Source organism: Syngnathus leptorhynchus, chromosome 9 (genome assembly GCF_054491065.1).
Source record: "Syngnathus leptorhynchus isolate UIUO chromosome 9, UIUO_Slep, whole genome shotgun sequence".
Classification (NCBI taxonomy): Eukaryota; Metazoa; Chordata; class Actinopteri; order Syngnathiformes; family Syngnathidae; genus Syngnathus; species Syngnathus leptorhynchus.
In genome coordinates this window covers 13,339,715-13,362,788 of record NC_141203.1, presented here as the reverse complement: position 1 = coordinate 13,362,788, position 23,074 = coordinate 13,339,715, and the positions used below count along the sequence as shown (strand labels likewise).

The following is a 23,074-nucleotide window of genomic DNA, read 5'->3' as shown; positions in this document are numbered from 1 at the left end:
ACGCAAACGGACACGTTGGGCCTTACCGTATCTCCACCTCGAAAGGCTTGATGAAGGGCGAGCCCTTCATGGTCTGCGTCTTGACGATGTGGTCGTCCAGCAGCATCTGCACCTCGTCCACCGACGAGAGGATGCTGGTTCCCGTCTCGCGATAGGGCAGAAGCTTGAAGGTGATGTCGGCCCACTCGCCGGTCATCTTCTCCAGGGCCTTCTCCAGGGAGTACTCCTTGCTGGCCGACTCGCTGACGCCTTCGAACTCTGCCAGGAATTCCTCCATGTTCAGGGACAGGAAGTGGGACATGTTGGCAGACTCTTCGTCGGTGGTGCTAAGGGGTTTGCCCGAGATTTCGCTCAGTGATTCCCAGTGGCGCGGACGCAGACCGGGATTACAGAGAACCTGGACAGAGAGAAGCCAAAAGGTCAAAATGGCATTTAGTAGTATTTCATTTTAGAATGAAAACAATTCAAAATGAAAATAAAAAATAAAAAATAAAAAAACTCCAACTGAACTAAAGACCAAGTCTCTGATTGTGTTTGACGGCTCACCTGCACCATGGGCACGTCGTTTTTGAAGACTTCCACCTTCTCCTTCATGATGGTGGCCAGGCCCAGAGCGTTGGGGACGTCCGTAAAGGATTTCTCCAGCTTATACAAAGAGCGCCAATAGTTGCTGACATCTCCTTCAATCTGAAGCGACGACACGAGAGAATTTCACAAAGGGCCCGCTCGCAGAGAAGGTCGCTGCCGCCGGCGCCACCTTGTCCGGGTTGACGCCAGACAGCGGCCCGAAGAGCCACAGGTTGTAATTGGTCTGGAAGTCGTTGGCCGTTTCGTAGAGACGCAGGAAGGGCGTCAGCTTGTCCTGAGTCTTTTTGCGCAGCGGGTACTGCGAGGCGGGCCAGTCGAAGGCTTCCTCTTCCAGGTTGAATTCGTTGATCTGTTGACGAGATTCATACCGTGGAGAGAGACCATGACAGAAAACCAGAGAATAAACAATTCAATACAATTAAATCTGGCTATCTGAGCCAGTGATATCGACTGACAAGCGCAACAATATTGATACAATATTTGGGGAACTCACTTTTACAATGACAGCCCTACGGAGCAAGTCAATTTGTGAACAAAGTGAGACCAAAAAAATGTATTAGGTGGTGTGCCATGAGATTTTTCGAATGCCTTGAGGCAATGAAGCTTGGGAAACAATGCAGGAATGTACGAGGAACAGGCCGGTGAGCTGATTCTCCAGCCAATACTGCTCTCTACTGGTAATGTGCAGTGCATGGCACAATCATGCCCTATCGACTTTAGTGTGAGATTGGCTTCACTCCTCTCTGCTGAACTATCACAACAAGGCTGCATATGAATTGACGTGAAAAAAGTCCCCCCCCCGCCCCCAATTACCCGATCTAAGGCAGCATCTAGTTTGGAATTGAGAGCCTGGGCCTTTTTCAGGTACTTGCTGAGATCCTCTAGGTCGCCGAAGGACGTAAACTCCTCCACTTGGACGCTGTACGTCTCCAGTTCCTCCTCGAAGAGCTCGCGCAACAACTGCAATCATCCAACAGATGGCAAAAACATTTTGTCTTACAACACAGATGGTGGAAAAGCAAAGCGAGGGCAAACCTTGAGGCTGTTCTGATATTGCGCGGTCTTTTCCGACACGATCTGGTCGTGCTCCTCGAAGATGGTGGGAAGACGTCGGAGCCACTGGATGGTCTTTCGGTTCAACTCCATGTCGGACGTCGACAGCGGCACAAAGTCGATCAGGGAGCACAGCTGCACGTTGGAGTCGGCCAACCTTTGCTCCAGCTGCGGCAGGTCCGTGCTCTTCACTTTATTCACAAAGGCCTGAAGAGAGGGGCCACGTTTGTTTAGTTTAAGGCCACGTTGCAGGTGCGTAAGTAGGAGAAGATACATCTGGGAGATTGTGAGAAGGTAAGTATACCCTCAACTCCATCAGCGATTGCGTGTCGGGCGGCATGCTCAGCGCCTTCTCGGCGATCTTTTCAAATTCATTGCAAAGCCTACGGAATCAAGAAAGCGGCATTTTCTATTTGAGCACATTTGTTATGAAACAATTGATTCAGCCAGCCATCCGTTTTTTATATGAATGATCCAACGCCAAAAACAGAACGCAATTTGCAGAATAGATTTGTTTTCAACTAACGCCGTGTTGATGTCTTGATGGCCCTGGAGCATCCGTGAGACCACTTGTTGCTGGAGGTCTTTGGCACGCTTCACCAGAGCCTGGATGAGCTTGTGGCACTGGACCTCAAACATGCCCAGGCTGACCACCTGAAAGGACACAAAAAGACCATCTCTGGTGGCATGTAGTCGGATTACGTCTCACGCTGGCGTACCTTGCGCGAGGTGTACTGGATCTGGTCAATGAGCTCCTGGTAGTTGATGACTTCCGTCATGAGCTCTTCGAAGGTCGGGTCTGAACCCAGGAAACGCTCCATGGCCTCCTCGGCCTCCTTGTTCACCAAGGTGGAGTATTTGTCGTACTCGTGGATGTACGCCACGGGCTTCACGTACTCGGCGAGGATCACCTTGCGAACTTCCTCTAGCTGGGCCGCCACAATTTCCGGCAGGATCACCGGTCTGAGGGTGTCCCCGGAGCCGCTCGACTGGGAGAAGAATGAAATGAGGTTTGACTTTCGAGAGAAGAAACAATTGATGATGACCGTTGCTTACCGGTACCCAATCTGCGTAGAGTTTGGTTTCCACGCGTGGCAACAAGGTGACGGACCTGAGCATGAACTCAAAGACATTCAGTAGAATGTCTTCAAAGGATTTGAGGTCTGGCTCCAAAGTGATCTCGCGATCCTCCAGAATCAGAAGCAGCATAAAGCCCCGGTACCCAAAGCTCTGCTCTGACTCCTGAGAGGAGAGAAGAGTCGATCAAGGACCGCGGCCAGAGTGCCTCGACGAGCCAACTTTTTTGGAGTCCGTACGGGAATGGGGCAAATGAGCTTGGTGTAGTCACTCATGGAGTCCAAGACCAGGTTCTGCAGCTGGATGCCCATGAGAGTAGCGGCGCAGTTAAAGAAAGACTGCAGCTTGTCCACGTGGCTTTGAGGGGGCACCAGTTTACGCCGACCCCCGTGGTAGAAAATGTTGTGCACTTCGGGAAGCCACCTGCCAAATGGCCAAGGAGAAAGCCAATCATCAGCCGTCCGGCATTGCCGAGCCATTCTGCCATCTCACTCACTCACTTGTTGAGAAGGGTCATTCGGACGTTACCGATCTGACCGTTGGCGTTTAGCTGAAACGTTGACAACTCCATGGACTCGGCTCTAGCGCGGATTTCGGCCGTATCGATCAAACGCAATTCTCTGCGGGAAGACTCGGTTTTGCCGTGCCGTTTGGTTGGAGCGCCAGTTTTGAGAGGAAGCAAACCTGTAAGCGGTGTTCCACAGGTGGAGGATCTGCTGCATGGTGGGGTTGAAAGAGTGCAGCCAGTTGTTCATCCTGTTGCGCGCCAACACGTAGGAGTCCTTCCACGCTTTGGGCACCCACACCAACCTGCCGCCGACAAAAGGATGCCTTCAGCAGCTTCTTTCGATCAAAGCTCAAAACAGAAGATAAGATCAACGTACTCGAGTCTGTGAAGAGGAAGCTCTTTGATGGGGCCCTCTTCCGCTTCCGCCGGATCGCTGAAAGTGTATTTCACTGCAAGAAAGGAATATCAAGGCAGAAAGAAAAGGAATTCAAAGGGAATGTTACAATATTGAGTTCAGAATTGAAGTGAATGATTACGGATTGCCGTCTTGATGCTGAGCAAGTAGTCCTCCCGGACTTCGTCCAGCAGTACGTTTAGCGTTTCGTTCTGGCTCTTCAGGTGACCGGGGACCTTGCCCGTGATGTTCTTCACCCATGAGTCTTGCAGAGGCGTCAGATTGTGCAGGTTGATGCCGTTTTGAATGTAGTGGTAATATTTCTGCAACACAACGTAATTGCTAGGACAATAACGAATAATGAATATTATGATGTCGTGGGATGTTGTCTTTACGATTTGTTCATTATTCTGTCAATCATCTCATCGATTATTCAAGTCGTGGCATCGAAAGTGACATCTTGATGTTTTAGTGGATCACCTTTTCAATCAAATCATTACTCAAAAAGTCATCATCCTCGTCTGGCTGTTGCAGGTGGTGCTGCTGGCTGAAAAAGTAGCAACAAGTAACATTTCCTTACTGCAAAAATAGTATAAGAAAAACAAAAGCAAAAAAAAGCAGTCACTAAAATATAGTAATAGGTTCACTGGACTAATTAACTTTTGAGAGAAATTATAACACAATAAATCATATACTAATCAATCAATCTAAAAAGAGTTGGAACAATTTACCAAATGTACTTCACCAGACTTCTTCGTAGGCTCCGGCGTTTTTTAATCGGGAGCATGCGGGAGGATTTTGAGGGCTTTGACGAGAGATTTGGTATAGCATCTGCCTCTCCGTCGACACACACTACCAAAAGAAAAACAAATCAGTAACAATCACTTCCAACCCCAATCTTATATACAAACTAACTTGTTCCCGGAGAATTGTCCTTCAGGTTCAGCCGTGGTGAAAAGGAAGGTCTCGATTCCATCCATATCTCCTTTTGGTGGGCCTTTGCAAAGTGAAAGTCACGTAAGTAAGAAGGCCAACCTTAGAATTTTAACTGATTAAAGTCCATGTAAAGTCAATTAAGAGTTTTGTTTTCACCAAAAGATTCATTGTAGTATTACTTACAGTAAGCAATTTGTCTTTGGCCATCTATCTATGAGCGCGACGTACAGTGACAGATAGACATTTTAAATGACAAGACATCCTTATTTCATCCTTAAAAAAAAAAAGTCAACAACTCGTACCTACATATCAAAAACATATTTTATTTTAAAAAAAAACAATACATTTTTGTGCCATTTTTGTTTGACGGTGTGACGTGTGATTTTTCTAATGTCATTTTTTTATTGCTAAATAATGGTATTGGGGAAACTTTGTATGGTAAGTAGTCATACATGAAAGGAATTTGTTTGTCTTCCAGGGAAGATATACTATTTTCCTAGCCGTCGATTAAAACGACGCAATACCAGTTACTATGGTAGTCAGACAAATCAAAACGGGGCTTACCATTCTGAAGATATGACGCCCACCGAACACATTCACGTTGAATAAAAAAAGTCTTTTAAAAGACACTCCGGGTGCATTTTAGCCCCGAACAAACGTTTTATTAGGGGTACATGACGAGACAAATCTATTTGTTTGAAGTGGAAGATGCATTTATCTCCCGGGAAAACAAACTAGTTACTATGGTGCTATTCGAGGAACACCTGAATGCACCACAAATCGCAACAAGCCAAATGTGTGACGTTACATCACACACGCACGCGCGAAAGTCAACAAACTACTCAAATCTGGACACATTTGAAATGTCAAACTATGTAAAAGGCACATAAAATACGTGGTGACGTCCGTAAGAGACATCATGTCAAAAAGACATGCTTCAAAAGCAGCAAGAAGGGGGGCATTGAGTATGCGTTGCGTTCAAGTGAAACACGGCGATATGATGTTTTATGACGCGATGTGGCGGGATCTCGTGGCCAGATTCAAAATCGCCAATTTTCAAATAAATGAACCCAGACAGTTAGTAAAGCCATCCTAAAACACAAAGACGCTCCTAAAGCAATGCGACAGTGAGCGCCCGGCGAGCTGTGGTTGCGCGATCGGACCAAATTAAGCTCCCTGCGCACTGAGGTCCACTTAAATATTGGAAAGTCCATTAGGACTTAAAAAATATGTTCTAAATTTAAGCGACCGCTCTGTCGCAATAATGCGACCAGCGCGGTGCAGTTGCGCGGTCGGTGACGCGCTACGGTTGCGCGTTCGGCGGTGCGCTGCGGTTGCGCGATTGGACTAAATTAAACTTCCTGCGCACTGAGGTCCACTTAAATTTTGGACATTAGGACTTTAAAAATATTTTCTAGATTTTAGCGACCGCTCTGTCACAATAATGCGACCAGCGTGGTGCAGTTGCGGGGTCGGTGACGCGCTACGGTTGCGCGTTCGGCAGTGCGCTGCAGTTGCGCGATCGGACAGAAATGCGCAAATGAAAAAATGCTTTAAAAAGGTGGGGGGATTTTCTTGGAACGGATGAATTTTTTCTTCCATTATTTGTAATGGGAAAACATGTTTCTGAATTCGAACGATTCACTTCTTGAACAGCCTCTGGAACGGATTGTGTTCGAAAACCGAGGCTCCACTGTTGTAATAAGGGAGTGATAGAGAATGAGTGACCAAGACTGGATCCAGTTTGGCATCAAGCTTGCTCATGAGCCTCATGAGATGGTGGTTGGTTTATGTTGATTGATCAAACCACTGAGTGCAGTCGTTTATTTGGACTGCAATTGTGTACATGCCAGACAAATGAAATTGATGCTTGATGATCATCGCTGTTCAGTGCTTTGCGACTATCCTGTGGCAGCCTTTCCCTTCTTGCCTTGTGTTAGCCATCCTCAGCTGTTCGCTCACAGATTGCTACCGGTTTTCCGATCTTCGTGGCAGCGCCCGACCTGACCTTCCCCTGCAACGAGCGGCTTTTACAAGCCAATTTCTAAGCCGGATTTTCGTATCTGTCCACAAAATGGAGACTGATCGGTCGGTCTGGAATGAGAACGGTGCGGTTGATGCACTTCACGTCGCCGATCCCGGGGTCTGGTTTAATTTCAAAGGTCCTGATTATCTGAAAGACAAACAAAGCACGGAATGAAGTCGCACTCATCAATATCATTAGACTATGGAAAGGAATAACTATGAAGTCATTGAGAACCATCGTAATCCCCGAGCGAGCGTAGGCAAACTTGCATACCTGCGGTGAAAATGTACTTACTTGAAATACAAGCAGATACATCTCCAGCTCTGCAATCCTGCGACCGACGCAGCTTCTCACGCCAAAGCCAAACGGGATGGAGCTGAACGCGTTGGGCCTCTTTCGGCCATCGCGGAGCCATCTGTCTGGCTTGAAGGTGAACGGCTCCGGAAAGATTTCCTCGTCGTGACCGATGGCGTAGTGGCAAAACGTAAAAACTGTCTGGAGGAGGAAAAAACAAACATACGGGAGTCCTTGGAAAAAGATGAGTAAGGTGAGTAAGACCTACATTTGGGGGAAAGTGATAGCCACCGAGATCCAAACTCTTTTCAGTCATGATTCTTGCATTCAAAGGAACAACTGGATACATCCTGTAATGGAAATAAACAATTAAAACGGCAAGCAATGACCAAAGGGCCTACATTGTTTTTATTATTTACATGTTTATTTGTTTCATTTAACCTAAGGAAATATCTTCATTGCTGACTGGCTTCTGAGCTACGTTTCGGAATACGAGGAGCTGTCCAAGCGAGAAAAAGGACCAAAAATCCAAGGACCTGTACCTCAACGCTTCCTTAATGACGGCTCTTAAATACGGCAAGCGGGCAAAGTCCTCTGCAGACGGGGTCCCATCTGCTGTTTTCAACTCAGATACTTCTTTATGAAGCTTTTCTTGGATTTGGGGGTACCGGGACAGCAGATGCAAAGTCCACGTCAGAGTGTTGGAAGTCTGGACAGCAAAAAATGAAGAAGAAAGTAGGGATAACATAAGAACACCCTTGACCGTCTCTTATTTTTTGTAGTAGATTGGAATTAAGGTACAGTAGTTCATTTCTTTTTGAAATATATTGCACATTTTACAAGGTTCTAATTGTGCAACTGTCTATTTATTTGCTTTTGTCACCCAAATTACCGTGTCCACTCCCGCTAAGAGAAGCTCGGCAATGCTGCCGTAAACGTCTTTGATGTCCATCTCGGTGTTTGACAGCAAGTACGTCAGGTACTCTCCCTCCACATCCTGCTTGCGGTCGATGCGCTGCCGAATGTCTTCTAGCTTCTTGTCAATCAATGGTTTTGCTCAAATATAAAGGCAGAGAATATTCACGGCAAATCCTCCAAATGATCATCAAACGAGTTGAAAGCACAAGCCTCAGAAGTCAGCTTACCAAAGCTGAAGATGCCCTCCCATCCGTCGATGAAGCGTCTCCAGTAGGGAAGCAGATTTCGGCTCCACTTGGGCAGAATCACCACGGCCAGGCTGTTGGAAAACATTTGGGCGATGGCGTCGATAAACTGCTGCGTCTCTGCCGGAATGTCCGTTTCCAGAGCGCCCAGTCTGGTTTCAAACAATATTGTGGCGATACCTAGGTGGAATAAGTCAGGGTTGTCTCACACTTTCTTGAACCACCCGCATTATTTCAGTTGCCGCTCAAAACCGGATTGATTTTGAAATGACTTACGTCACTCGATTCTAGCATTTGAACAAGGGTGTGTGAACTTTTTATACCCCCCCTGTATTTGTCATTTTTGCGTGCAATGCCAATTGGGTACTTACCTTCCAGTGAAAACCGATGGAACTCATTGGCCAAATTCATCACCATATCGCCGGTGGGGCTGCAGCGGCGCACATGGCGCAGCCTGACCATGAAGTCTTCGACCACGGTGTTGAGGATCCCGCAATATCGAGCCGAATCTTTGGGGTGCATCATTCGCTTGTTCAAGGCCACCCTCAGCTTGTACCAGCTCTCGCCCTCTCTTGGGACACAAACCAAATGACATCAACCCTCCTGTTTGGGCTCCCTTCAAGCTGGTTCACATCACTGGTTGGCAGATATAAACATTGGTCAATTATTGTCCAGTTCTTATCTGTTGCTTGGTCTTCTCTGTTTGCAATTGTATTTGCCACGAGTCGTGCACCCGGATTGACCGTATGACAAGACTTTGCCCGTTTTACGAGACGTCGCCGGGACACGAGAGGGGAAAGAAATCGCATACGCGCTTTGTCGTGTGCGCTTACACTGTAAAAGGTCCGTAGCCCAGTCCTTTCATGTCACGATAATCCTTCCAAAACGACATGTCTCCCCTGCAAGGGAACTTTTCATCTCTTCTCAAGACTTGCTCCAGGAGCGCCACACTGTTCAGGGACACGGTCTTCAAGCCGTCTCGGTATATGGGCCCGTAGAGCTGCTTTTCGTACAGCTGATGAGTGAAAGAAAGTCGGATGGGTCCATCATCAGTCACACCAAAGGACCCGTGCCAAAAAGCGAACAGGATCTCAACTCATCCAAAGGAGAAAGCAAAGGAGTGATTTCAACCTCACATTGAACACGGTGGGCGTAGTGTACCTGAAGCTCATGCGTCCGGCTGTAGAAGCCCTGTAAGACCATCCGGTAGAGCAGCTCCAAGACGCCGACTTGGGGGAGGTCCTTCACCGTCCGAGGCTTCTCCGGAGCGCCCGGCTCGGAGGACGTACTCCTCGAGGCTCTGCGGTGGATCCGGGCCGCGGCAACCGGGCTTCTGTGCAACAGGCGCATGGTGGCCATGACGGGTAGAAAATAGCTTTATGCTCATATTACAGTCGACCCAAGAGCTCAAAGGGGAGGGGCTATTCCACACCAGGTTTAACCCTCTAGGCTCGCTCAGAAGAAAAATATGACCTCCAATTAATCTTACAACTTATTCTTAAATTGAAATAAATGATTAGGTTTCATTCATAATGCTGTGAAGCCTTTCTGTACTTGCACTCACAACCCAACCCAGGCTAAACTTAGCTCAACACCCACACTCAAGATGATTATTTCAACAGTCTTCATTGATGCCCATTTGTAGTTAGACGGACGGGGCTTTCACAAATGCCATGATGCCTAAATATACCATTTTAATTGAATCCGTGATTCCGCTTAAAACTCCAATGATTTATTATATATGAAGTCAGCTTTTCCTATGAAAATGAATTCAAATGCCATTAGTCCGTTCCCGTCTTCATAGAAATAAATATATGGAAATATTGTTGGAATAATCATTTTAATTGGGAAAAAAGAGCACTCCATAATGTTGAAGAGTCATAAAAAAAACAAAAATCCCCACTCTGTTATTCCTTTAGTTGGGCGATGTTTTGTATCGATCCTGCAGGGTCCATTTTGTGCAGCAGAAAGTGTCCTTGCACCTGAGCCGCACTGATCTCAGTGCGGGCCGCCAGCGCGCATGTGGCAAAACGTTCACTCTCCGAGGCGGCCTGATCCGGATAGAAGCGTCCAAACATCTGGCTGAGCTGCCAGTGGCTACAATGACCGATATACTGCTTGAGATCCACGCGGCCGGGCCGGATCAGCGCTGAATCTAACCTGGGGGCGCACAAAAAGATTGATACGGTGTGGAAATAGTCACAATGGCACATGAAGTGTCTTTTTAAGAGTACCTGTCAATGTGGTTGGTGGTCATGAATACAATTCTGGCCTCGGATGAAGCCACACCGTCCAGAGAGTTCAGCAGGCCACTAAAAGTCAGCCGTCCCATTCCCTGGTAGGCCAAAGGATCTGTCAGGAAGGGAAAATGCACATTTAAAATCAGAGAGCAGCCTCTCTGTGTTTGTTGGAAAAACAGCTCAGCTCTCACGGAACACTGAGTCAAAACATGAAAAGCAAAGATCACGGAGAGTTGCCGAATAAGGGGGACTTACTTTCCGTCGGAAGCAGCTCTCGGCTTACGAAGGCTGCGTCCACGTCCTCCAACAGGATGATACTCTGTTGCGGTGCCACGCTCAACAGGTGATTGAGACGATCGTCGGAGAGCGAGCGGTCGCTCAGACTCATCAAACAGATGCTGTAGCCCAGCTCGCCGGCCAGAGCCGTGCTAAAATACAAACAGTTGCGTTACAAAAGGAAACAACGTCAGCTGCAAAGACAAAGGCGTAGGAAACTAACATAAAGCTGCTTTTCCCGCATCCTGGGGGTCCGTACAACAGATATCCTCTCCTGTATGGGATGCCTATCGGAAAAAGGAACACAAAGTCTGTCATGACCATCCAATAAGTGGTGATCGGTGTTATTGCTGTGTGTGTGTGGGGGGGGGGGGGATTTTTTTCTAATTTGTTACTGAATCATTGATCACTTACCCCTATCTGTGTACCACTTGGGGTTCCCAATAAACTCCTTCACATCAGCCACAATCCTTTCAGCCACGCCCGCCTCCAGCACCACGGAGCTGAGGGGTCTGCGTCGCCGTGGAAACCCAAAGGGGCGCCACTCGGCGCCCATGGCCGTGTACATCACCGTGCGTCCTTCTTCCTGCTTCAAGGCCAACTCCCTGGCTGAGAAGGTGGTCAGAGCCTCGATCAACATCGAGCGGTCATGATGCGAGGCTACGGCTCTGTGTTTACCTTCTTGTAAAATATTGAAGAAGACTTTGCGGTCCCGGCCCAACGCCGTGAATGTGACGGACTCCCACGGGGTGCCCGTGTGCATGTCGATCATCTGTTTTTCTCTGGTCCTCTCTACCCTGATCCACTTGTGGCCATACCTGCACACCAGAAAACAAACTTACAATAACAAAGTCTGTGTAATGTTATTAGAATATAGTCATAACGCGATGGAAAATTCCGTGTCAAGTGTGAATTAACATTCATAACATACATGGTCAACAACGGAAGGGAGTCAAATTTATCAAGTGAATTTAAAATGACAACTTGTTCTTTGAATATTGTGCCTTATTACACAGCAAAATACGCCTTTAATCTCTTCCGTCTCATTTACAAGCTCAAGTGAATACTTTTTGGAGTCCAAGAACATGCATTTGATGCTGACCAGATGATGTGGTTCCCCGGGCTGGGATGGAAGTCGAACTGGGTTTTAACGCGTCCGCTCTCGTGCGCCATGTAGGACGTCTCCACACTCAAGTGCTGGGTTCGAGTGGCATGCTTGGTGATCCAACTCAGGAGCCAGTGGTAGCTCTTGTCCTTGCTGGGCACCTCCAGGGTGATCATGTAGTTCCTGCGGAAAAACACCATCCCCACCTGGGCTCCTTTCCTGGCCAACGCCAATGCGGTTCCGACCCCTACCAGTCCGAATCCAGCCCCGAAGTAGGGGTTGTCCTTCAAACTGTCTAGAATGTCTGACAGTGGCATGTTGTATTTATGTACACAATCAATCCCCTACCACCATCGTAGAGAGCAGCGTCTTAATTAGATGCGTCTTATTGTCCGGCAATAAGAACATGTGATGAGGTTTTCAATGGAATAGTCAAGAACATGATAACATGCTTTACAGTGGTGGCCACCTATCGCGCAGGTCCCGCGATAGAACCGGAAATGACGCTCTGTCAGTGTAGCGTGTTCGTTTGTCATTTTTGGATTATAAAGACAGACGCCATAGCCCAGTGTGGATGCCTTGTTTTTATGCCTTCGGTTACCCAATATATGTGGCTTTTTTAAGCAGTTTGGTGCAAAAAAGTTGTTTTGTTTTGGTTTTCTGTGTCCAATATATAGTCTTCCGACGGGGGATCTGCTCCGTTGAAATTCAGTTCCGAAGACGCAGTGCCGGTATTTCTGCGTTTAATAATATATAGATATGTTAAGGGAACTAACTAAATGTTTGTTAAGTCTTTGATCCTATAAAAACATTTAAATGAGTTGGATGTATCAAATAGCAAGTGCCCACTCCGCACGTCTCTGGTGTTCATTTGACAAAATTCCGGCTGAGTATATCCGCCATGTTCTACTTCGACCGCTATTCAAATGTGTCCCCGTATTTCGTTTAAATTAAGCGTGAAACAACACATTTATTATGACTAGTATATTTAGCCTTTAATCTGCTAACCTATTTGCACTATGGGAAAAGAATAGCAATATTTTGCTGCCTTAAATTCACAAGAAGCTAATGCTATAGCAAAGCTAACGCCGACGTTGGAGTCAAATTGTTATTCTATGAAGTAAGTAACGTGGACTTAATGGTATGTAATGTCAAGTTTCATATTACATATCAGTTGTAGTCTGGTGAAAAGTATTCTTACACTTTCGACCTACTGCATGGAGCAGCTACAGCGAACCCCTGTCATGTGACATTGGCGAATTGACTTTTAAATAGTTCTATTTTCTATATCATATGTCGTGTATTACTGTTAGCCGAAAAAATAACCCTTATTTATGAGTATCCACCGCTTTTCCCTTTTTGTACTGTTCTGTGACTCCCATAGATGCCGCCCGTGCGCCGCCTAAAAAGGGTTCTGGCGCTCCAGGAGAAGATCAACCTCCTGGATTTGCTCAAAGAGGGGAAAAGTTTTGCCGAAGTTGCCCGCTATTATGACCTCAACGAGAGTACAGTACGCTACATCAAGAAGAAAGAAGACAAAATAAGGATGAGCCATGATGTGCGACATTTTAAATTTTTCTTATTTTGAAGGTGGGAGGGCATTAGTGGTGTGAATAGTGGTTGGCAGTTTTGCCTTAAATCTTCGAGTGTGATGGTTGAGATCTTAGCACAGTATATATTTGGGGTCTAAGCACTTGTTATAAGCAAACCAAAGCTTGGATGATTTTTGTTCCAGAGCTTGGGTGGACCTGTCGAATGTGAAACAAGCGTGGAGAACGTTGCAGATGGTGGCCAGCCCACTAGTAACTTCTCAGAGAGATGTTTACGCAGCTTCAAAAGTAGGTGCAAACTTACATAGTCTCCTTACCCCTGTTTAAATGCTGTGGCAGGTGCAAATCAGTTGGAAGGAAAAAAAAACCAAGAGGTGATTTAAAAACAAACAGCTAAGATGATAAGTGTGCGCTCCCCATCACAGTCGTGGTAAATGCTCATCAGCCTGACAGTTGCTGCCATTTGAAGTGCCTTCCATTAACTCCAAAAAAATGTCAGCTTTTCCAATACCGGCAGACCTTTCCTGGCATTATTTTGCTTTCCACTAGAAGCCTGAAAGTTTGGTGTGAACACAGATTTTATAAGTGTTTATAATTCCCTTCACCCAGACTGAATCATCATCTACTTTTTGTTCACAGCTTGTGAAAATGCAGACCTCCAACCCCAAGTCTCCACTGAAAGGCCCAAACGAATAAGGCAATCAAACTTGGCTTGGATGTCACCAGTAACATCAGATTGGGATGAAGCAGAAGTTGAAGTTGAACTGGAAAATGACAAAGACGCAAACGCAAAAGGTCACAGGCTGAAAAAAGTGAAGAGAAACGACACGTTGCAGACCAAAGGTATGCTCACACAAGTGCTATTCAAGGAGACAGATGAGGCCCTTTTCCACGATTCAAATCCGTTCCCACGCGTCTCCGTAACATTTTGCTGACATACTGTTCAGGCTGTATGCCATCAGGATTTTGAAGTTTAAATAACCAATAACCGATTGTTGATGAAGCTTTTTCTTGTTTGGTGTTTTTTAGCGTGCATTGCAGACAAGGCAGAGCACTCCTACATTTGCCAGAACTGTCCACGGCGTTTCAAGATGCGCTCCCATCTGGAAGAACACTTGCGTTTGCATGATCCCGACCCAGGTCTGCAGTGTCCCACCTGCCTGCGCTTCTTCACCAGCAGGAGCAAATTGCGTGTGCACCAGCTCCGCGAGGCTGGCACAAAAACCCACCATTGTCATCTGTGCGACTACTCGGCCGTGGAGGCCAACGCCATCCGCCGCCACCTCGTCACCGTCCACGCGGATGAAATAGAAGAGGACCCAAAGCGCTACGCGTGTCCCACTTGCGGTCAAAGCTTTGGCAAGAGCCAAACACTGAAGGCTCACATGAGGACCAAGCACGTGCGAGCACCCAAAACGGCGGTGGCGTGCTTTCACAGCGATTGTCCTTTCCGGAGTCATTTGCGCAGGGCTCACATGCAGCACTCGGCAGAGGAGCACGGGATCACAGCGGTGGGATGTCGCCATTACATTTGCGCTGCAGTCTTTCCCAGCATGGAGAGCATGGAGGCGCACTTCAAGACTCATCTGCCTTACCACTGCACACAGTGTGAGTTCTCGTGTTCCAACAAGGCCGCCCTCCTGGAGCATGAGCGACAGGGCCACGCGGGCAGCCAGAAGCACTGCTGCGACTTTTGCGACTTTTCAACATTCAACCCGGTGGAATTCAAACGCCACCTGGAACGCTCGCACGCCAACGAGAAGATCCACCGTTGCTCGCAATGTGACTACGAGACCTCGCACAAGAGTGCATTGAATCGACACATTCTGACACATAGTGGTGAGGATGGTTCTCACTTTTTTGGGGGGTGGGAATTTGGCAGAACGGCTGACTCGTGGCTAATATATGTTGTTCGTCTAAAGTACTGACCTCATAAATCAAACAACAATCGCCTTTGTTTGGGCAATTTCTAAGGTGAGAAACACCTCAAGTGGTATCGGCGCGAGATCTTGGAGGTAGAAAGCTTTGGACTGGCCAAGACGCAATGTCCAGACTTCAAGCCTGTAATGTGCATTTTACCTGCTGAAGCCATGTGTGTTTGAAATACATGTCCACGTTTCCTTTCTCTTTCAAGGCGAGAAGCCCCACAAGTGTCACTTGTGTGACTACCGCTGCCGAGAAGAGTCGTACCTCTCCAAGCATATGCTCACACATTCGGGCGATAGGAACTTCCTGTGTGAGGAATGCGGATATGTCACCAAGTGGAAGCACTATCTCACAGTCCACATGAGGAAGCACACGGGAGACCTCAGGTAGCATGCCACTTCTTGTTATAACCCTCTTTTTTTCCCAGATGCTGCAATAACTGATGGTGTGTTGCCTCCAAATTCAGTAGTATCTAAATTGTCTTGGAGTATTTCGCGTTTTTTCTTTGCTTTGTGTTGCGGAGCAAAATTTAAGGTAGGCGCTATCTTCAAATAACCCACCACCTGAGTGAAAATGAAAAAAAATCTAGCAATAAAAGCACTATAATTATTTAATCAAAACAAGGAAGCGCACTGCACATTCTCAGCTATTGAATGAAAAACTCTATTTACAGACTTTGGTACTTTCCTGAAATGTCCTTAAATAGGCTGGTGTTGAAGTCCTGGCTAATAGAAAAGTAACAAGTGTTGTCAAGAGTTATGTTGACTTGAGTTTGAAATGATGTTCTATTGTTTTAAGGTCATAGAAGGTACTTGAATTTGTATGCAAGTCTCACTAACCAACACAAAATTAGAACTAGTCACTATTCAAGTAGATACGTGATTGAGAAGCTCCATTGAGTCCATATCTATAAAAGCAATCAAGTGGCAAATAAAGCCACACTGACCATGCTGTTAATTGCATGCTGTTTGACCCCTCCGAGTATGAGAAGCAAGTATCGCTCTAACCTGGTGACCATCTGTACACATATAAAAGGCAGTTCCTCCCAAAAGTATTACAGCTGTGAGGTCAATTCCTTTATTTTTGCATCTTTATGTGTCATGGTTGCATTAGTGAAGTGTTTTTTTGTTTGTTTTTGTTTTTTTACGCTTTATTTTCAAGCCCTAAGATGTCACCAAAATGCTCCGCACCTCTGGTGTTTATTGGCCCGAAGCTCAAACGCAAGAGGAAGATGATTCCCCTCTACGAGAAAGTCAAGATCCTCGATATGCTCCGCGAAGGCATGAAATTTTCCGCAGTCGCACGCAGTTATGGAATGAGCGAGTCGACAATTCGCTCCTTCAAGAAAGAGGAAGCCAAGATCCGAAGTACAGTATCCTTGAATGGCTCGCGCACCTTGAGGAGGGTGATATCTAATCGTAATAAGTACATCGTTAGGATGGAGTCGGCATTGGTTCGGTGGATAACCGAATGCAGGAAGAAGAACATTCCTTTGAATACCATTGCCATGATGAAAAAGGCCAGAGAACTTTACCAGGAACTGGTTGGTGAACGTTGCCAACGTGACAAAGAAGACACCACCAACGACGACCGCCAACAAGGAGAATCGACCTCGTCGGAAGAACCTATTGAATTTCTCGCGAGCAAGGGCTGGTTTGATCGCTTCCGAAAGAGGTACCAGCTCAAGAGCGTGTCGCCCCATTGGGAATCTGCATCGGCAGACGTGGAAGCGGCCGGCAGATACCCGGAGACCTTCAAGGCACTCATCCAAGAGAAAGGGTACAAGCCCGAACAAGTCTTTAATATGGACCAGACAGGCTTGTTCTGGAAGAAGATGCCAACTCGGATGTTTTTGAAGGAGGAGGCCAGAGCCACCGGATTCAAAGGGCAGAACGATTGGGTGGTGCTGATTATGTGCGGCAATGCGGCTGGTTTTCTGATGAAACCAGCATTGATCTACAAATCCGCCAACCCTCGGTCCCTGAGGAACAAGGACAAATCCCTACTGCCTGTGTTTTGGATGCATAACTCAGACGTGTCGATATCGAAAGACCGAGTAACCGAATGGTTCCACGAAGGTTTCATACCTCAGGCTAAGTTGTACCTATCAGAGAAGGGATTGGACTTTAATATTTGCCTGACGATGGATAAGGCTAGTTACCACCCAGTGAATTTGTTCTATGAGGGAGTGCATATTGAGATCTTGCCTCCCACCATTCAGCCTTTAGATCAAGGCCTCATTCGGACATTCAAGGCTCTTTACACTCGGAACATCATGCAACACATCGTGAACGGAAGGAGTACAGACAAAACTATTCCAGTTGGAGAGCTACAGAAGAAGTTCAACATAGCAACAGCTCTTCAGGTCATTCAAGTATGTCTACAGGAGTTAAAACCGGAAACCGTTAACGCATGTTGGAAGAAACTGTGGCCGGAATGCGTCCATGAGGCTGAGGGCTTCTCCACTGAAGAAATTCAACGGTCGGCGGTGGATAAGGCAGTCAAGCTGGCGGAGCGTTTAGGAGGGGCAGGTTTCTACAACACGGAGCCCGATGACTTGAACGACATCCTCGACACGCAGTCTGATCCAATGGCCGATATGGATATTTCAGATCTCGAAAAAACAGCCACTGAGGAGGCAGAACTAAAAGGTTATCCATTGCAGGAGGATGGCGAAGACAAAAACTTGTCATTTGAAAGGCTCTCAGCGATGTTTAAAACGGCAAAGGACCTTCAGGGGATGGTGGACGCGTGGGATCCTGATATGGTTCGTGCATTGCAATTCAAAAATGCGATTGATGCTTCAATGCAAACCTATGAAACCCTGCTTACCACCATGAAGAAACGGCCCCAAAAATTGCACGTCACTCAAGACAAGCCAGCAGCGTCTTCAGAGGAAACACTTGAATGTCAGGAATTCTTTGGGCTACTCCCTCTTGAAGCGCCTGATGAAGAGGCGTTGAAGGAAGAGCTATAGATGCTCTGCTTTTCTGTGCGGTACAACACAAATTGTCACGGCACGACCTCTTCACTCAAGTTTGCTATCTTTACTGGTAAGTACGCTGACTTTCAAATTGGACTTGACTGTATATGAACTGTTTATCTCTTGTCTCCTATTCATCTTATTTGTTTTCGATCTACAGCACAAATACAGTCGTATGCAAAGGTTTGGGCACCCCTAATCATTTGCAAGATTTTTCCAGAAATTGCTGATCCAAACAACCAATGATTTATGAAGGAAAATCTTGAAAATGATCAGGGTGCAATTGTATACGACTGTAAAGGAATTGGCCTCAATGCTTTTGGAGGGGAGTATTTACTGTATAAAGTCCAGGCTGACATACCTGATAAAGGACCAAACCAGAAATTGCACAAAAATGAAAAGACTGCAAACCCACGGCCCTAAGCTCATAGCGCGGAGGTAATAAAGACCATCTGTCCTTGTGATTACCTAATAAACAACACCCAGCCTAACATACCTTCTTCTTCCAGGTACGATTGTGATCAGTGCTCATATCGTTGTCACCGCATGGACCAGCTCAACAGCCACAAACTACGACACCAGGCCAAAACTCTGGTATGCGAGATCTGCGCCTACGCCTGCAAACGCAAATGTGAGCTTCGCAATCACATGTTGCTCAAACATTCGGCTGAGGGAAAGCCAGCGTCCGTGCACAAGTGTAACTACTGCCCATACACGACGTGTTTCCGGCAAGCCCTTCAAAACCACGAGAACTGTAAACACACCAAACTGAAACAATACGGCTGCGCTCTCTGTTCCTATTCATCGTTCAGTAGCATCAGTCTCTTCCTGCACAAAAGAAAAGCTCATGGTTACGTCCCTGGCGACAAAGCCTGGCTGGACAATTATGCAGCAAAAGAAAGGGAAAAGTACTCCAATAGCATGTTGGAGGATTTGCTGGTCGCTAATAAAGGATCTGAAGTGTCCAAGGAAGAACCGGTTCCAACAGGACAGCCTGATCTCGGGGCTCTAGAAGTTCAGTTTGTTGGTGAAACTGCAGAAATTCTTTCAGAGGCTGTTCCCTCACTGGATGCTGACGATGCCGTGAATAAGGAGGTGACTGGTGAAAGAATATCGCAGAGTTCTCTACCTGATACCATTCCAGAATACTGCACTCTTGTTTTAACAACATTGACTCCTGAATGTGAAGCCTTTTTTCTGCCAAATGACGACGCAACTTCTCACATTACGTCCGCCAACTCGGATTCGGCCAAAGAAAGAGATGCTATCATTGTGTCAACCAACATGGCAGAAGATGAGCAAGAGGCTGTTCATTATAAGAGTGAGAAATCTTGCTATGAGTCTGAGGATGAAACTCCAAAATGTCCACCAGAGAAAAAGCACGTCTCAGCACACGATTGTCTTTTAGAGCCTACAAGAACGCAAGATGAAGCTCTTGTTCTGGACGGCAGAGTCCAGATGCTTGCGATGACAACGCAAGACGTTTATCGCTGTGACCGGTGCTCTTATGTCGCCAAGAAGGAGAAAACTCTTCAGCGCCACCGTCGGTCTTTGTGTTGTGGTAGACCCCAATATCACGTGTGCAAGGCGTGCGGTGCACAGTTCAAACAGAGACGGGGCCTTGATGGCCACCTTGCCGAGAAGTGCCCACAAGCACAAGCATTTATTGGCAAACAAATAGAGGAGAACTGCACTGCCAATAAGGGCACTTCTGAAAACCTCAGAAGAGCTGAAGTTCTTTGTCAACCAAAGAAGATTTCAGCAGAGGTCCATGATCCTAATGACTCTGTTCATAGTGCCTTGACACCCAGCGACCCAGAGCGTAATCCCAGTCAGCATGGAGATGTTTCAGTACATCAAAACATAACACATCCCAAAAAAATCATGTGCAACTTTTGCAGTTTTTCATCAGTCAAACTCACAACAGTCAATCGACATATTTCCAGTTGCGCAAAAGGACAAAAATACAGCCAAGTAGCCAGTATGTCAGTCAACGAAAAACAACCTGTTAAGGAAGCTCATGGGAAAGGCAGATCGGGAAACGCTTTAGCTCTCCAGGAAGAGCTCGATGTGGTCCAGAATTCCTCGTGTGCCGCCAAGCCGAAGCATTTACACCAGAGCTCTCCCGTCAAGCGAGAAAAACACAAGGCACGAAAGCAGACAGGTGCTTCGTCCCCTCACGCGTGCCGTCACTGTCCTTTCACCACCACCAGGCGCTACCGTTTGGAAGAGCACCAATCCCTTCACACGGGAACCGGACGCCACGTCTGCGGTGTTTGCGACAAGACGTTTGGAGCCGCGGCCAAGCTGCGCCAGCACAAGGTACGCGTTCACGACAGGCGACCCGCTCTGCCTTGCTCATTTTGCGACTACTGTGGCTACACGGCGGACGACTTAAGACGACACGCTCGCAGGTGCCACACGGGGGACTCTCATCACGACTGCGCCGATTGCGAGGCTCGCTTCAGTTCGGAAGCGGCTCTCAGAAACCACCGCACGCGAGCTCACCGGCAGAAGGCGCGTTTTTCCTGCGAGCGCTGCGACTACGCTTGCAGCAGCGAGACCGCGCTGAGGAACCATCGACGGAGTCATCACCGGCAGTCTTTTGAGACCGTAGATGGCGTTGAAGCTCATCTGAGACTCCAACTCGCCCACCGCTGCCAGCTCTGCTCTTTTGCCGGCAAAACGAGGCAGCTCCTCGCACAACACCTTCTGGATGAGCACGAGGGAGGTCCCCCCTCAGACAAACCACTCCGGTGCGGAAGCTGCGCGTTTGTTTGTCGGCACCCGCTGGTGTTGGAACGCCACCTGCGCTCACACGGCGGAAAGCGCACGTACAAGTGCGCCGATTGCAATTATTCCACGGGCAACAAGCAGAAGATCACCTGGCATGTTCGCATTCATACTGGAGAGAAGCCGTACAGGTGTGAGGATTGCGGCTACGCTTGCGTGGATCCCTCGAGGCTGAAGGTGAGCCCAAAATGAATCGAATGAAGTTTGAGTTTCAACGCGCAAACCATCCTGTCGTTTATGATGGGATTGAAAGTAAAACCTTTTAGAAGTACTATGCACATGTTCTCAGCTCTTTCTCTCCATGTTGTGCCTTCCTCAAGCTTCATATGAGAGTTCACAGAGATGAGAAGAAGTACCTTTGTCCTGAGTGCGGCTACAAATGCAAGTGGGCCACTCAGTTGAAGTACCACATGACCAAGCATACAGGTGAGATCCACAGGTGGCTAAACGGCCGTACAGCTACTATTGTCTAAAACTAAGAAGTACTGATTAGGAAATTGAAAATGAACATGGGAATTTGTCCCCTACGACTTACATTGATAGACAAAGGTGTCTTAATGATTGTCCTTTTGCATTTGCAGTTAGGACCAAAAAACGTGAGACACGACGCGATATTTCGCCCGTGGTCTGGACATAGCATAAGACGACCACATCGCTCTATTTGCAAACCCATGCGACGCCCTGAAATTTGCTTTTATTTCGCTCTGTCTGCTGGTTGACAATTTGTTCTCAGTTGCCTTAGCTCGATAAACCGAGCTGAAATGAAACGTAATATCATTTGGCTGTAGGGGAAAAGCCGCACGCCTGCGACCAGTGCGACTACCGCTCCAACCGAGCGGATGCCCTCCGTACCCACAGGACCACGCGGCACTGTGACGTGCGGGCCTACGTCTGCGAGGAATGCGGCAAAGCTTTCAAGACCGGCTTCATCCTAAAGACCCACCAGCGGCAGCACGGCGACCGGCAGCCGTACACTTGCGGCGTGTGCCACAAGGCCTTCCGCTGGCCCGCCGGCCTCAGGCACCACTTCCTGACCCACGCCGAGCTGCTGCCGTTTGGCTGTCGTCACTGCTCGTATAGGGCCAAGCAGAGGTTTCAGGTGGTCAGACATTTGCAGAAGCACCACCCGGGGATGCCGCTAGAGCAGGGCGTGGCCAGGGACTCGGACGCCGGTGGCCTCACCCTGAAGGAGGCTATGCAAGGAACGCTCAACAACAAAGAAGCAGTCGAGAAAGAAGATCGAGACAAACTGTGAGTTGAAGGCCACCGAATGTTTGCATTGTTCTTCATATCTTATATTTTTACTGTGAATTAATGAGCAACACAATGTCATAAAACCACAACGATCTTTATTTTTAATGCATAGAATAAGGTTTGCATATACCAAAATTGTACACAACAGGCTGTGTGTGCATGGCCAACTCATGCAAGCTTGCATGTTGTTTGTTAGAAAAAGAAAATAACATGGCTGCATAACTATTTCTAACATTTGCAAATACACAAACAAGATCAATACGGCGGGTTCTACAAACAACTGTCATATCTTCTGTCGCACAAGACTCCGGCACTCCTTTTTAGGGGCCCATTTGAACAATGATCTGATTTGCAGCAAAGCACTGCACGCTTGTAGATATTATTTCCAGGTAAGGCAGCCACAATTACAGAACGGAGATTTTGGGGGCAAGTTCAAGCGTTCTTGCTCTCACGTTGATAAAAACGATGCTTCATGATTTTGACTTTTTAAATCATTTTGGAATTTCTTTCTCTGTGATTAAGGAATCTATGTATACTGATGTTCACTTTTTAAAGTGAACTTTTGCACAACATTGCAAGATATAATACACATCAAATGACAATATTTCATTTCAAGTATTAGTACATTAAAAAATACATTTCAAAATGCACTTTTAGAAATTAAAATATGAAAGCAATAAATATTGATCGTAATGTTTAGTAATGGTGTTAATTGTGAGACATGTCGTGTTGTTGGGATGATCATTTTTGTTCTGATAATTCAACAAGCCCCTGGGGTCAATATTGCTGTTCCTAAGAACTGGAGGGTGAAGCAGTTCATGTGAGTTGGGAGATACTGACATGAACAAACAATGAAGCAGGAGGGACGGCCGTCCCGTCTTTTGAAAGCAGATGAATGTGACGGTAGC

At 47.0% G+C, this 23,074-nt stretch overlaps 5 protein-coding genes across 12 annotated transcripts in view; 1 reads left to right on the top strand and 4 right to left on the bottom strand.

Moving 5' to 3' along the window:
• The window catches only part of dnah7 (dynein, axonemal, heavy chain 7), a 28,843-nt gene extending 23,236 nt beyond the window's left edge, over positions 1–5,607 (bottom strand). Inside the window, exons 1-19 of one of the 4 annotated variants that reach the window (XM_085919911.1) lie at positions 5,121–5,607; positions 4,536–4,617; positions 4,352–4,472; positions 4,101–4,167; positions 3,763–3,943; positions 3,603–3,675; positions 3,403–3,528; positions 3,219–3,338; positions 2,958–3,141; positions 2,698–2,883; positions 2,553–2,630; positions 2,361–2,474; positions 2,168–2,295; positions 1,946–2,024; positions 1,624–1,848; positions 1,402–1,548; positions 758–937; positions 547–687; positions 27–397 (exon numbers count right to left, since the gene is read on the bottom strand). In XM_085919911.1, coding sequence (XP_085776037.1) covers positions 27–397; positions 547–687; positions 758–937; positions 1,402–1,548; positions 1,624–1,848; positions 1,946–2,024; positions 2,168–2,295; positions 2,361–2,474; positions 2,553–2,630; positions 2,698–2,883; positions 2,958–3,141; positions 3,219–3,338; positions 3,403–3,528; positions 3,603–3,675; positions 3,763–3,943; positions 4,101–4,167; positions 4,352–4,472; positions 4,536–4,617; positions 5,121–5,123 — 2,606 coding nt within the window. In that variant the 5' untranslated portion in view covers positions 5,124–5,607. Of the gene's footprint in view, positions 1–26; positions 398–546; positions 688–757; positions 938–1,401; positions 1,549–1,623; positions 1,849–1,945; positions 2,025–2,167; positions 2,296–2,360; positions 2,631–2,697; positions 2,884–2,957; positions 3,142–3,214; positions 3,339–3,402; positions 3,529–3,602; positions 3,676–3,762; positions 3,944–4,100; positions 4,168–4,351; positions 4,473–4,535; positions 4,618–5,120 lie in introns of those variants that run through there. The other 3 variants (XM_085919909.1, XM_085919910.1, XM_085919912.1) reach the window with 3 other exon arrangements.
• Positions 5,608–6,326: 719 nt separating this feature from the next.
• cyp27a1.1 (cytochrome P450, family 27, subfamily A, polypeptide 1.1) lies at positions 6,327–9,426 on the bottom strand. Its single transcript, XM_085920392.1, has 9 exons — positions 9,201–9,426; positions 8,873–9,054; positions 8,411–8,610; positions 8,022–8,219; positions 7,769–7,932; positions 7,419–7,585; positions 7,145–7,226; positions 6,877–7,077; positions 6,327–6,729 (listed from the first exon to the last, which is right to left on the bottom strand). Exons 1-9 carry the CDS (start codon positions 9,396–9,398, stop codon positions 6,601–6,603), a joined length of 1,521 nt encoding a protein of 506 aa, XP_085776518.1. The 5' UTR covers positions 9,399–9,426; the 3' UTR covers positions 6,327–6,600.
• A 436-nt stretch (positions 9,427–9,862) lies between these two features.
• bcs1l (BCS1 ubiquinol-cytochrome c reductase complex chaperone) lies at positions 9,863–12,664 on the bottom strand. The gene is made up of 7 exons (XM_085921024.1): positions 11,658–12,664; positions 11,234–11,373; positions 10,970–11,164; positions 10,779–10,842; positions 10,535–10,707; positions 10,274–10,391; positions 9,863–10,199 (listed from the first exon to the last, which is right to left on the bottom strand). The coding sequence occupies exons 1-7, from the start codon at positions 11,975–11,977 to the stop codon at positions 9,947–9,949; spliced, it is 1,263 nt and encodes a 420-aa protein (XP_085777150.1). The 5' UTR covers positions 11,978–12,664; the 3' UTR covers positions 9,863–9,946.
• znf142 (zinc finger protein 142) overlaps positions 12,216–23,074 on the top strand; it is an 18,206-nt gene continuing 7,347 nt past the window's right edge. Inside the window, exons 1-9 of one of the 3 annotated variants that reach the window (XM_085921014.1) lie at positions 12,216–12,391; positions 13,045–13,218; positions 13,396–13,498; positions 13,850–14,053; positions 14,240–15,049; positions 15,345–15,522; positions 18,629–21,089; positions 21,233–21,338; positions 21,701–22,163. In XM_085921014.1, the coding sequence (XP_085777140.1) occupies positions 13,045–13,218; positions 13,396–13,498; positions 13,850–14,053; positions 14,240–15,049; positions 15,345–15,522; positions 18,629–21,089; positions 21,233–21,338; positions 21,701–22,163 (4,499 nt within the window). In that variant the 5' untranslated portion in view covers positions 12,216–12,391. The other 2 variants (XM_085921013.1, XM_085921012.1) reach the window with 2 other exon arrangements.
• LOC147051389 (1-phosphatidylinositol 4,5-bisphosphate phosphodiesterase delta-4-like) overlaps positions 22,256–23,074 on the bottom strand; it is a 6,434-nt gene continuing 5,615 nt past the window's right edge. For all 3 annotated transcript variants that reach the window (XM_085921018.1, XM_085921019.1, XM_085921020.1), the window contains one exon: positions 22,256–23,074. In XM_085921018.1, coding sequence (XP_085777144.1) covers positions 22,983–23,074 — 92 coding nt within the window. In that variant the 3' untranslated portion in view covers positions 22,256–22,982.